This window comes from Antrostomus carolinensis, unplaced genomic scaffold, assembly GCF_000700745.2.
Source record: "Antrostomus carolinensis isolate BGI_N321 unplaced genomic scaffold, ASM70074v2 scaffold9057, whole genome shotgun sequence".
Classification (NCBI taxonomy): domain Eukaryota; kingdom Metazoa; phylum Chordata; class Aves; order Caprimulgiformes; family Caprimulgidae; genus Antrostomus; species Antrostomus carolinensis.
The window spans coordinates 10,914-24,773 of NW_010329489.1; the positions used below are offsets into that span (position 1 = coordinate 10,914).

The window sequence follows — 13,860 nt, forward strand, 5'->3', positions numbered from 1 at the left end:
GTTCTCATAGTGGGCTGCAATGTGCAAGGGGGTAAATCCCGTCTAGGGGAAAGAAGGAGGGATCAGCCCAGCCAGACACATGCTCCCTGCTCAAAGGATGGATAAACACAGCATACCAAGCTGCCATTCTCCCTGGGGATGTGGGAAAGCTCCCAGAAACAGGATGGGAAGCCACATACCTTGGAGAGGACGTCAGCATTGGGGTCATTCTGCAGCAGCACAGCAGCTGTGCGAGTGTCATCATTGCGGGCTGCAATGTGCAGGGCGGGCAGGCGGACCTTACCCTTTGTCCCATAGTTGATAAGGTGAGCAACCACGTTCTCATGCCCTTGCTGCAGAGCCACAGCTAGTGGCGTGAAGCCGTCCTGCCAAGGAGAGGCAGGGGAGAGGGGCAGAGCTGAGGAGCCATGGCAGCACCTGGCACATCCAACAGCAGCCCCAACAAGCAGGGCCCCAGGGTCCTCCCCGAGGATCTCACCTCTGTGGCTACATTCTGGTTGGCTCCATTTTCCAGCAAAAACTTGACAACTTCCAGATGGTTTTCCTGTGCTGCCATGTAGAGGGGTGTGAAGCCTTTCTGCAAACACATGGCCATGCACATCAGCATAACTCTTCCTCAAGTTTCTCGAGCTCCTTGCAGACCTACACCCCATCAACACCCCACCCCCAGCTCATTGAACTCAGGCAAAAGTATACACAGTGTGAGTGGGAAAAAAAGGAAAAAAAAAACAACAGTAATGGTGGAGCCATCGTAGAGAGGGGGAGCACAAGGCTCCCCACATCCAGAAAGAACCAGGGGATGCTTCACAACAAGAGTCAGCTCAGGAGACACTGCCTTCCACTCCCTGCCACTATTCCCCCTTGCTTCGGGGACATTGTGCCCATCAGGCAAAAGCTGAAGAGTTGCAGCCCCACGAGGCCAAAGAAAGAGAGAATGAAAGAGGTAGAATGTGCAGAGCTGCAGGGGTCACTGAAGACCTCACGGCTGCCCCAGGGAGGCACTGGCCTCCCCGGCCAAGCTCCAGGTGCTTATGTGTGCCATCATGGACTCCTTCAGGAGAGAGATTATGCTGGTCTCCCCATATCCCTCAAGACTCCCTCACCACCGCTTGCAGACTCGTTTTTTTTCAGGTCTCTGGCAGAGCAGTCCTTGTCCCTGAACAAGACTAGGGAGAAACCATCAAGGTCTGGAAGTTCCCACCACAATGCATGCTGGCTGCTTTTCCCACCCCAGCCCCAGTCACTCTACCTGTGACTGTGCATTGACGTTGGCCCCGTAGTTCACCAGTTCCCGGACCACATCCTGTTGTCCAGCCAGGGCAGCAATGTGCAGGGCTGTGTTTCCCTTCTGAAAGACACCACAGGGCAGCGCTCAGGGGCTGGAGCAGCCCAGGATGACAGGGAAAGATGGGCCTGATATGCTGCTAACACACGTGCAAACAGAGCAGCTCTCCAGCTTGATCTGTGGGGTCATGCAGCCCTTTTTCCACCCCCCATCCCTGCTATAGATCAGGCAGCTACCCCTCACATTTACTGGCCAGGGAAGAGAGTGATTTCATCTTTCCCATCAAGTTACTGGCAGCAAAAGCTGTGTGCACTGTCAGGCTCTGTCTGTCTCCAGCATGGAGAGATGAGGAGGGGAGGGAGGATGGGGGAGCTGAGCTGGCAGTCTTCAGGCAAAACTGCAGCGTGTGCCCTGGTAGCCAAGGCATCCCAGGAGACCTAAGGAATGATAAGCAGGCTGGAAAACACAGACACAGGCTCTTCTGACTTGTGCTTTTGGGTGGTGTGGCAGAATGCCAGACTCTGCTTTGCGCCCCAAGCTCTGCCAGAGCCCTGGGGAGGTGGCAAGCCAGGCCTCCTCCTGCTCTCACAGCCCTTCAGATGGTGCTGGAGGATGCTCATTTGTCAGCCCTGCTTGTTTGCGCTGTTGTCTTGCTTGTCACCGGGCAAGAACCACACCCCCCCTGATGATGCAAGGAGACTGTAATGTTATTCACAGAGCACCAGAGCTCTCCAGGTTTGTGATGGTGGTACCCAAGCCATGGACCATTGCAGGGTGCAGGGGCTGCCCTGGGGCAGCGAGGGCTGACCTGAGCCAGCAGCCCGTGCCAGGAGGTGATGTGAGTAAAGACAGCACTAGCACATGTTGTGGCTTCTGTTACTCCCCTCTTGAGCTCACAGTGGTCCCCAAGGGAGAAAGGTATGGGTGGAGCAGAACCTCCCACCCACCTGGAGGTGCCCAGCATGGCTTTGACTGTGCTGAAGTCAGAGCCTGGTGCCCAGACTCCAGCCCAGCATCCCTGCCACCAACACAGCCTTTCCAGGGGCTGACAGCAGTGTGACCGACTGCTCAGCTACTCCTGGTGTGTCTGGCAGCAATGTCAGGGTGCAGAGCTGTGACTACAGTAAACAGGCTCCCTTGTCCTCACCTTGGTCGTTGTCTCCAAAACAATCTCCTTGTGCAGCAGCTCCACCACCATTTTGGCGTGTCCCTCCTTGGAGGCCAAGTGCAGAGCGTTCAGCCCATTCTGGAGGGAGCAAAGGTGGGACAGGGGCATTAGTCACCTGCTGGGGCTGGGGCTCTCAGGGGAATGCCCTGCTCTGAGCTCCTCTGCAGACACGGCTGTGGGCACTTGGCCCCCACCGGAGAAAGTCCAGGCTGGTGGGAGCAGGAGCCATTGCCTTGCCTTCAAGCCCTGCGCTGGCATCCAGCGAGACAGCCATGGTTAGCTCCATGCTGCCAGGGCAACTGCGTGCAGCTGGATGCCGAGTTGCTGACTAATACCGGAGGTTTCTCCATAAGCAAAACATGCAGCCCGTGTAGACGACTTCCTACAGATGGGTGGCACCAACAGCTCAGCGTGTGTTTGGTGCCACAGGCACTGTTTCAGTCCTCCTGGCTCATGACACATTCCTGATGTCAGCTCCTGTCTTTGCTCGAGTGCCTTTCCTTGGGGTGCCTCTCGCTGTGATCACCTGCCCACAGTGAAGCTTTTTAAATTGAAAGCACAGAGCTGAGCTTTGTGTGTGGCCCAGGGTGAGGATGCACCAGAGCTGCTCTGTAAGTGCACCTACAAACCTTAAACTTTGGCATTTACACAGACAGAAGTGCAGTGAGTAGCTCTGCCTGGGACAATGATTTTATCAAGCAGCTGTCAATTTTAATTCACAACAGTTCAGGAGCTTCCAGTCCAGATCTGGCTTCTTCCTGGCTTTGCAGACTGCCCACCAACAGCCCCATGCTCAGCCAAGGTCAGCTTTGCTCCCTCAGAGTTCAGCTGCAGCAGAGGGTGCAGAGGAGGCGTTGGCTGTGCCACTGCAAAGCTCTCCCAGTTCCAGGAAGCTCCCGAACAAATGAAGTGACTTCTCAGGAACAACTCTGCGTGTGACCCAGTTTAGCTTGTCGTTTTCCTACACGTGGAACCTGAGCACTAGGAGCAAAGGGCTGGCCAGTGCCTTTTTAGCATCCCTGGGCTGTCAGAAGGAGGCATCAGGCAGCAACCTAAAGCCTCTACTCCATTGTTTCTGACAGACTCTTCCACTTCCCAGATGTGAAAAAAAAGGGCTGGGACATTTGCTGGCACAGAGGTTAAATACTTGCAGGCAATTTCAGGTGTTATTTTTTCCCCATAAGGCAAACCTCCCTTGTCCCTCACTTCTCCCAGGTGGATGGTATATGTTTACTCACCCCTACGCAATGCTGTCATGTGGCAGAGAGATGCCAGCTCCCTGGGAGCACACAGTCCTGCCCAAGCACTCCACCTCCCAACCATCTGCTTCAGCTCCTGTAGAGTACTGGAAGGTCACGTCACAGAATTGCCTCATTCCCACCTCAATATAGGTAGGGGTGCAGAAAATGCCCAGGGAGGCTCTAGTTCCAGCCCTCAACACTCCAGTTAAACTTAGAATAGCTTCAAGAGTGTTATTGTACTGGGAAAAGGTTTTCCACCCTCTCTCCCTCGAAGCACCAGCTATCCAGGATCACAGTCGAAGGGTCAAAGGTTCTTTTGCTCAACTCTGATTATAGCACAAAGAGCAAAAACCTAAAAATCCATAGGCTTCCTCAGCAAACCAACTCCAAAGTCCCTCCAAGCACAAAAGGCCTGCCTGCTTCCAAGGGAAAATGAAGTAGGAATGCTGCAGCACCCACAGAACAGAGCCACTGAGAGGAAATGCTCCCCAACCAGGCCTGGCTACACTGAGACCATCGCCTCGGTCAAGCCCAGTTCCTTTGACTAGCACACACCTACACAGCCTCATACAGATGGTCACTGATGCCCTTATGCTCGTGAACTCACAAGTTGGATATGTGGCCACAGACACACATACACTTTGTCTCAGTTCCACTCACACAACAGACACTTGGAGGGCAAGACCACAGATGCTCACTTGCTCTCCTCAGCACATACACCCTTTTATGCAAGGGTTTCATAAATAACCTTTTGAATGCTGAAAACCTGTGAGGAATCATTCTTCTCTGGCCTTACAGCAGTAAGTGCAACGTTTGCAGAAGATCTTTTTCCCAGCGGCCCATTGATATTTCTGCTCCAGGAACAATACAGGCTGTTTTGCACATTTGCTTTGGCTTGACAGCTCATCTGACCCAAAACCGCCACAGGATGTGCTTAATTTGAAAGGTGCTGTACTCCCCTCACTAAGTGCCACAGACGCTTCCCAGAAATCCCAGTTGCTGGCTGTCGATGTGACAAACGCAGCTCTACAGAAAAACACAAAGGGCAGGACTTTGCACTTAGCCTGTGCCAAAGCAGGGCCCTGCCCTGGACCACCCATCAGGACTGTCACTGGCCACCCCAGCAGAGACTGCCTCCTGGCTCACTGTGCTAGCCCAGCGCTATTCCCTGCTGGGGAGGCTCCTGGCAGCAAGATGTGCTCGTCCTCAGGCCTCCAGCTCCTCACGGATGAGATGGGTGTATGCAGGAATTCAAAACACCAGAGAGGTAGATGATGAAGACACTGATGCAGATGGCAGCAATGAAGGGGATGACATCGGCGGGATGAAGATCAGATGGCATGTCAAGGTCTCTGCACTTTAGTAAGAATACAGGGCCTGTGGGATAGGTCTGACCACATATATCCCTCTTTATTCTATACAGGACATGTGAGGTTGGACCTTTCCCATAGGTCTGATATTCCTCAGAAGGAAACCCCAAAGTGCCATCTAACATCAGGGAGATGGCAGGAACCAGTGCAAAGACATCACTGAAAGAAGTGCCTCACACTGTTGTAGCCACGTGCTCCCCATCAAGGTGTTAAATCCCCTCAACAGCACCAGAAATCTGTCTGGAAACAGGACTCACACCCAGTCAGTAGAGACAGCTGATGACCGACTGTCTCTCTGGGTGATGAAGTAGTTCAAAGCCATCATCTTTAGAATCATAGAATCATGATTCCAGCAACTGGCCCACTGCTGTGGCTCAGTTCCAGGGGATTCTGCTCCCCTCAGAGAGACTAAGGGAGCAGCATTTGGGTTTGATAACTGGGCCAAATTCTGAAATGAAGCACAGCAACTTGGAAGACCCTCCCAGATGCAAGGACACGATCTGATCAGCGTCAAGTGCAAGCCAAATCCTGCAGCCCAGTGCTAAGAGCCTGTCACACAGCTGCTCCTCTTTTCCAATCCTGTACATCTCCAAAGTGGCTATGGGGTCAGAGCCTCTAATCCACCAATGGGACTCCATGGAAAAGCTCATCTTCAAAGGACAGAAACTAAAAATTTTCTACCTCTTCTCCCTACAAGACCCATGTGATCTAAATCCCATATGTCCCCACACAGCCTCAGGTCTTTGAGAGTATCTGGATGCTAATTATGAACTAATAATCCAGATAATACAGTGATGAATAAAATGAGCATCTCCTGAGGCTTCCTCAAACCTCAGCTAGTGTCCTAGAGAGGAGAATGCAAGCCACTTGCATTTGGCAGTCACATAGATACAAGATGTTCTGTCGATTATAGGCAAACATCTCCTCTGTGCCTGCAGTTCTCCTTCAGACCTGTCTCTGCTCTAGGCTAGGAGGGGCTCCAACTCCCCAGCACCTCCCAGGCCACCAAGACTGGCATTTTGCAGACGTCCCCTAGTTGTATTAAGCTGCAGCTTCTGGGAATCTGAAAGCCTGAGCATTGCAGGCAAGGGGAATATCCCCAAGAGCAATTCCTGTGACATCTCAGCTGCTGTGCCACACTCTTCACAGCTATCTGCTCTGTCCTCTGGTAAGCAGCCGAGCCCCTTCCAGCTGTCCCACTTGCTTGTCACTCTGAAGGAGCCTCAGATCTCTCTCTCTGCTTACCTGTTAATGCCCTTTGCTACACTCCAGACCCTACTGCCAGGCTCCCAGACCTTTATCTCTACTGCTGCCCTCCCTGCCCCAAAGACAACTGGTTTGGATCTGCCTTCTGGTGAACTGTTTTTCTCCCCAGCACAGGACTTGTTTCCACCCAGCTCAGCTGTGGAAGCCTCCCAGCAGTTTGCCCTGCGTGGCCTCTCCCCTGAGCTCAATTCTGCTTAGGAGCTCCTCTGCCAGCTGCCTGGCACAGGCAGGGACAAGGGGCTGCAGGTTTCCTGGAGCCTGGCAGGGGGTGGTGCATGTGAGAGGAGGATGGGCTATGCCAGGACACTGGCTCTGTGCTCTGCCCCTCAGCCAGGCATGCCACAGCTCTGGTGTCACCTGCCTGGAGACTGCACAATGCCTGTGCAGAGCAGATCATCCCCAGGAAATCACCTCTGCACAGCAAAATGTCCACTGCACTCTACCTGACACAGCACCTCTCTTGTCTCACCCCTAGACGCTTCGTTGGGACCCAAGCACATCAGGCGCAGGAGGGGAGTAGAGTCGGGACAGGCAACCTCTCCCACAAAGTTTTTAAACTTTATTACCAGTAACTGATGTTCTGCTCCATGGCAGGTAGGACCGTGGGATCAGGGCAAGTGCTCCCAGTCTGCTACACAGAGCAGAGCAAGCGAGCAGCCATGGAGAGCCTCCCTGCCTCCATCCCAGGGGAGCAGTGTAAGGAAGGGGTGCAGTGACTGTCCCTGGGCCTGGAGGAGCCACCACCACGTGTTTTCACATGAACTAGAGGTAGTACTGGAACTGTGGGTTTCACCTACCTGGTTACAGGTGTTAATATCTACCCCATTCCTGAGGTGATCCAAGGCTTTGTCCAGATTCCCAGATCTTGCAGCTCTCAAGAAACTGGTTCCAGCATCAGCCTTGGGGAAAAAAAAGAAAAAGCATAAGACTCAGAGTGCCCGTTTTCCCATCACCAGCACAGGGGCAGCTTTTCGCTCAGTTGCAGAGAACATGACTGGAGACCAGGCAGAAAAGGCAGAAGCTGGGCAGGTCAAGGTGGGAACTGCTGGGACAGACTGAAGTGCCCCAAACCAGACAGGAAGAAACAGAGGTGGGACCTGGACTTAGAGTGAAGAGCATCCAGATGATAGGGCAGGAGAGCCATGCAAGGTCTGCAGCTCGTCCCACCACTGCAGGCAGGGCAGGGAGGAAGCTCTAAGGGGACTTATGCAACCATAGCAGCTCCCTTGGCCCAGGAAACACCTCTGTGTCCTGGCTGAGAGACTGTAGCGATGGACGAGGCCTGGACTGCAGCTGTGGTGAGCCCACTCCTGCTGTCCTCCAGAAACAGCTGGGTTGCCGCAGCAGTGGGTTCGAGTACCGGCACCAGGGACAATGACCCCGTCTGAGCACCTCACCAGGAAAGTCACAACTCTCTTCTGACAGAAACAAGGCAGTGCCTCCCTTCAGCATTAAAACATTGCCACCCTGGGCAGGGCACAGCAACACTCCGAGCAACGCTATTCAGCAGTGTAAGGCAGCAAATGAAGACCATGGGATGGCTCACCAGAAGCTGGAGAACAAGAGGGTGGAAATGCTGTGACATGGCTCTGTCAGGCTGGGACCTTGCACCAGTGACTGCCAGCTGGTGTCTGCCTGCTCGGTCCAGCCCAAAGGTCTCTCTGCAGCAAAGTGCTGTGGGACATCCATGGCAAGGGTGCAGGATACGCTCCTCTGCCATCAGTTCCAATAGAAAATCAGAACCCCTCATGTTGGGACTGGCCAAGGGACCTCCTGTGCTACTAGAGCCTACATCCAGGGCTCTAGGATGGATTCCAGGTCATCCTGTAGTGCCCACAGCCTGGCTGCGGAGAAGCACCCAGGATTAGAAAGCTCTAGGACAGGAGCAGGAAGCAGCACTGCCACAGATGACAGCACTGGAGGCAGACCTAGGCAGGAAGATTTGCCACATGGGTTCAGGGCTCCTCTCTTCCCTTCTTTTTGCAGCCCCAGCCATTTGAATTTGGACTTTGGAACACCACCACTCAGCTGCCTTCTGCTCTCCTCCATCTGCCTCCCCCAGCCCATCCTTTCTGCCCCACCCTCCTACCCCAGAGAAACACAGCCGTGTCCTGGGCCCACCGCCTGCTACCCCATGCAGAAGGAGGACACACAGACAGGGTGTCCTGGCCCCCACAGTGCCGGGCACACGCTGCAGGACTCAGCCCGTGCTCCTGCAGCAGTGTTTGGTGCCATGGCCCCTTCTGGGGCAGCCCACCAGGTCAGAGGGACAGATGCTGGAGAGCAGCAGTACCGTGCCCTGTCCCGGTGCGCAGCCTCTGCGTGCGGGAGGAACACGTGCTGATCGCACGACCTCCCATGCCAGCTGGCTCCACTTGCTACCACCTCAGAGGAGAGTCCTCCTGTCTGTCTGGGAAGAGCCCCCAGATCCACAGCAGAGCTCCAGCTTTGTGGTGGGCTGTGAGCACAGAGGAGACACGACGTGGCACCGCAGTGCTCTGCTTGTACAGGATGAGCTACTGTAAGAGGCAGAAGGCAGCAGCCGTGCTGTGCTTAGGGAGTGCATGTTTGCGCCCTGAGCCCTGTGTGCTGTCTGGGGTCTAGCAAGGAAACACTGACAACTTCAAGCAACAGGTTGAATGCAAAGAGCTTTTTAAACTCCAGACCCTGCTAGAAGCCTCTGCATCTCAGGTCAGGATCAATGACAGGGCAGCACCTCAGCGATGCTGCCGGCATGCCAGCCGCAGCACAGACCTTCGGCAGCAAACCCCTTGGAAACTGAAAGCACAGCTCAGCCAGGCTCCCACCCATGGAACACACATGGAGCTGCGAAGATTAAAATGGTAAAACTGTACAGGCTTCAGCAGCAAAGGGGCTCCTGAAGCCCCAGCACGACCAGCAGCAGAGACTACAGGCAGAAAGCAAGCAGAAAAGCAAAGCAGAGGTCTCTGTGGGCATGAAGGAGGAGTGCATTGTATACTCACAGCCACGTCTGGACCAGACTTGCCCTTTCGTGCTGCCATAGTCCGCCACTTCAGCTGAAACCTGAGCCTGGTGTCCCCTCTCTCCCTCCTTGGTTATCTACTCCCCAGCTTTGAGAGAGCCAGTAAGTTACATTGCATTCTATCTAAAAATACAGGCTCCCTCCTCGCTCCAGCACAGACCCTGCAGGGATCGCCAGCCGCTAATGGAATTTGTTCATTTTCTCTCCATTATTGTGTCAGACAGGATATTTAATACCAAGCTGCCTCCGGAAAGCAGATGACTGCTGGCAAGTGCAGGGAGCGGGTCGGAGCTGCAGGTACCACCTTGGGAACAGCAGAGAAAGAGCAGCCCCACAGACATGCCTAGGAGCCTGGCATTTCACAGGTAACACCTGCCATAGAGGAGAGGGGTCGCGGTTCCCTCCTCACCCTCTGGATGCTGGGAGCCAGGGGCTTGGAGAATGTGCTCAGGCTTGAGTGCTTCAGAGATACTGCCCTTCTGCTCCCCATGCTCAGCATGCACCTTCCAGAGATACACAGAGAGATGCAGGACATCAGACACTAGCAATCAGACAACACATGCAGCCAGAGAAGGTAAGGGACAGCTCAGCTCAAATGGTAAAAGCAGAGGAAATAGATTTGCACTCATATTGCCCTTCTAATATCAGTGTGCATGTTGGGACTGCCGACCTATCACTCGAGGGGCATTTGTTCACAACAGCTCGCCTTACTTAGGGGTGTTACTGGAATCAAGACAACACTAGATTAGCCAGGGAACTGAAGTACCAATGGGGTCACTGCCATCTCCTGAGTTTCAGCAAAAGGGAGCAGTGCTAGCAAGAAATGCAGAAACCCAATGGACATGAGTGGATGTGCGTATCAAAGAGATACACACACACATCCCAGTCAGTGCAGCACCAACACACCTAAACACAGACACACACTGCAGTTACCATCCACTAATAGGCACAAAGCATAGCTTGGGGATACGACATGCATCCCCCGGTATTTGTACGCACACGCAGTCACTTGTTGTCCCTGTGCCCCAGGATATACAGCAACTGCTTCCAGATGCAGAGGCTGCCTGGCCTGGTTTTCCTTTCTTTGGAGTTTGTAGTGTTTCTTTCCATTCTCCTTTGCCTTACCAACAATTTTCCAAGAAGGAGCTGTTCCAGGGGAGAAAATAAACTGCCTCTCTTGTCCTTGTGTGCCTCTTGCACTCTTACAGAGCTGCTAGAGCCTACACACAAGTGTCATGCTCCACAGACCTGTGGACATTCAAGCTGTGAAGTGTCAGGAGGCTGTTGCCAGTAATTCCCTGAGGGAGAAGCCTCAGATCTGGACTTTGCAAAGTCCTAGACGTTCTAAAGTAAAAAACACAGCATAGCACATGGGACTGTGCTTCTATTCTCCTTCCCTTTCTTTTCTTTCAGGAAAAAACCTCCCCTTTTCTCTTGACAATCTAAATTTTTCCCTTTTCCTCTCCTGGCCCCAAGTAGTGGCTTCCTCTGACCCTATTCACAGGTGTCTTCCTGTTCTCACAGCCTTGCCCTGCAAAGTAGTACTGCCACTGGATGCATGTCCCAGCCCCTTCACCCTGACATGAGGAGCCTGGACCTGCCCAAGCCCAATGCACTGGAGCTGTGGCTGAGGCAATAATCAACAGGGAAGTTCTGCCAAACCAGAGGCTCAGGCTGGATTTCAAGGTTTAGAAATCCTCCTCTATTTTCTGGCTGTGGTCAGAGTCCTGCTCTAATCTCTTCTGGCAGAGCCTGGCTCTCTCTCCCACCCAGGGAGGAGGTCCCACCAGCTCCTTCTGCACATCACTGATAAAGGAAGGGAGGGTCTCAACATTGCCTCCCTCTGTGAAAAGTGGCCACATTTGTCAGGAGCCTGCTCTGTACAAGCTGCTAAACACTGCAAGTAGATGGTTCCCAAGTGCAAATAAGTTCAGGGGCTTGTGCTGATCTCACAGTGTCTTCCAGGACACAAAAACAGTCGAGAAGCAAGTTGCCACACTGTTCCAGGCTGGCAAAAGGCACACATGCATCCTGCTACACTACCCTCTTTACCTTGTCTGGCCACTTGTCTCTTCTATCTGTAGGTCTTCTGCTGGAGCGACCAAGCAGCCAGAGCAGGAGTTGCAATTCCTTCACTGTTCATACAGCACCCGGCACGGGGAAGGGCTGAGCTGGCTGCTTGCTGAGGAGCTCCAGAAGAGGTGGGACTCCTTCACTGCAAGGATGCATGCACACCTCTGTGGGATTGCCTGGGACCACGTCCTGCTAGGGACAGGGCCAAAGATACCAAAAGAAACGGCCTGGGTGCCCTGTCCAAAAAGTCCCTGACTCCAGGGAGTTAAGGGCAATTAATGACAAAACAAGGGGCAATGGGTTTAAGCTGAAAGAGGGGAGGTTTAGATGAGATATTAGGAAGAAGTTCCTCACTGTGAGGGTGGTCAGACACTGGAACAGGTTGCCCAAGGAAGTTGTAGATGCTCCTCCCTGGAAGTGTTCAAGGCCAGGCTGGATGAGGCTTTGAGTAACCTGGTCTAGTGGAAGGTGTCCCTGCTGATGGCAGGGGGGGTTGGGACTGGATGATCTTTAAGGTCCCTTCCAATCCAAACCATTCCATGATTCTATGATTCTATGACTCCAGCATTCCCTGGAGAGCAGCTCTGCCTGTGCTGCACACAAGGAGCGAAGTCAGCTGAGGCATCTCGCAAACTGTGTGAACAGCAGAGAAACAGCAACAGGAGGGCCAAGATCCCTTCCAAGAGACATGTGCTGCTGCTAAGGGGAAGGCACAGTTTTACCATTGGCCCTACCTGGGGGAGGCAGGTGGCTTTTGGCCCTGCTAAGCAGACACACGTCCTCCTCTACGTGGCCAGTCTGCCTGTGAACAGTGGGAAACAGAGCCAGACTGGCATGGGCTCATGGAGCAGAGGACAGAGGAGGTCCAGCAAGGGAAAACCTGGCAGGCTGGGCAGCACATTATCACCCCAAGAACCAAAGACCCCTAGGACCATCAGCGAGATGTGAACCTGAATCCTGGCACCAAAGCCATGGGTACCCTACCTCGATGGTGTGGAAAGGTCCAACTCACATCTAGAAGGTCAGAGTCACTTCCAGTTGCTAGAGCCAGGGTGTTAGAACCTAAGGTCAGTACTGCCAGCTGAGGAGGTAGTGCAATAAACTTTGCCACAGCCCTTGACATTTGCCTTGATATTTCTTTGCTCATGTGGGATTGTGTCCGGTAGTGGGCATGATCCTGACCTTTGAGGCATTATTTTCATCAGAGACAGAAAAACCTTACATCACTGTAGTGGTTTATGTTTAAGTAATTGTCCAACCTGGGGATTTCCCTGGAGCCAGAGTTCATTTGGACCTCTCTGCCTTGCAGACATGTGCCCAGGTCTGCAGGTGATAACCTGGATCTTTTCTTGTCAGATGAGAAGAATATGTCAGTCCTGGAAACACACTAAAACAGCTGCTAAGTTTAAGAGCAAAGATGGCACCTAGGGTCTCTCTAAGATAATCAGGGAAGACCAGGAAAATTGAGTTGGGGATTCAACTCAGAATGCCCAGAAACAGAAATCACACTGTCCACCTTACAGGAACATTCTCTCGTATCTGTATTCACAGAAACTTGACACTCCCAGTGGTCCCTGCAGTGGAAACAAAAGGTTTCTGCCTTCTGAGTAGAAGACAGCACTCAGCAGAGCACAGCATCTCCAGGGAGGCCACAGTAGCAGACCTTCAGGCAGGCAGCCAGTTGAGCACAGAGAACAGGCTACCAGGCACATACCGCAAATCCAGATGAAAGAGAAAAGCAAAAGCACCAGGAAGATTCATCAGATAAAAGGATAAATCCATATGCCCAAGTTCTGTTCTCTAATCACCCTCACCTCTGCCTACATGATTTAGGACAGGTCCCCAGATCTTAATAGAACTGATGAGAGTCAAGGCACAAGAGGTCATCTCTGGAAGGCAAATTTTTTTTCCTCATTTCATGCACCAGCCCGAGTAAACCCTTTGTCCACGCTCCTTTCTGCTGACTGGAGATTTCACAATATCCCCAGGCGTCCCCAAGGCATGTCCCGAAGAAGCCAGGGGCTTATGTGCCCAGCAGATATGCCTAGACCAGAATGCAAGGGGGAGCCCAACCATCTTGCAGCAGGTGAATTGGAGAATGCAGGAGTTAAAGATCTGCTCATGTTCCTGCAGCAAGAGGCTGTTAGAGCTGGAAGAGAACTCAGCACAACTGTTAGAGCTGGAAGGGAACTCAGCACAACTGGCAGAGGAAAGATCCCACAGCAAAAGGAGGGTCGCTGACAGGTCTGTGGGAAGGAGGGCAACTTGTCAATTAGTGTTTTGGAAGTACTGAAGAGGGGGCAAGCTTTCAGGCACAGGCACCAGATTGGTATGCAATCCTCCCTCGTTAGATAAAAATGAGTAACTATCTTTTGTAAAGCCCATTTTTTTTGCATTCTCAACGGGAGAGGTAGTTCTGGACTGTCACTGGTGGTGCAGGTCAGGGCCAACTC

At 52.9% G+C, this 13,860-nt stretch overlaps 1 protein-coding gene across 1 annotated transcript in view; it reads right to left on the reverse strand.

The window, feature by feature from the left end:
- The window catches only part of LOC104528543 (ankyrin-1-like), a gene marked incomplete at its 3' end in the record, with an annotated part of 20,263 nt that extends 10,910 nt beyond the window's left edge, over positions 1-9,353 (reverse strand). Inside the window, 7 exon segments of the mRNA XM_029086106.1 lie at positions 1-42; positions 180-365; positions 479-577; positions 1,250-1,348; positions 2,433-2,531; positions 7,128-7,229; positions 9,315-9,353. The exon segment at positions 1-42 is cut by the window's left edge and continues 93 nt beyond it. Coding sequence (XP_028941939.1) covers positions 1-42; positions 180-365; positions 479-577; positions 1,250-1,348; positions 2,433-2,531; positions 7,128-7,229; positions 9,315-9,353 — 666 coding nt within the window.
- Between the last annotated feature and the right edge of the window lie 4,507 nt (positions 9,354-13,860).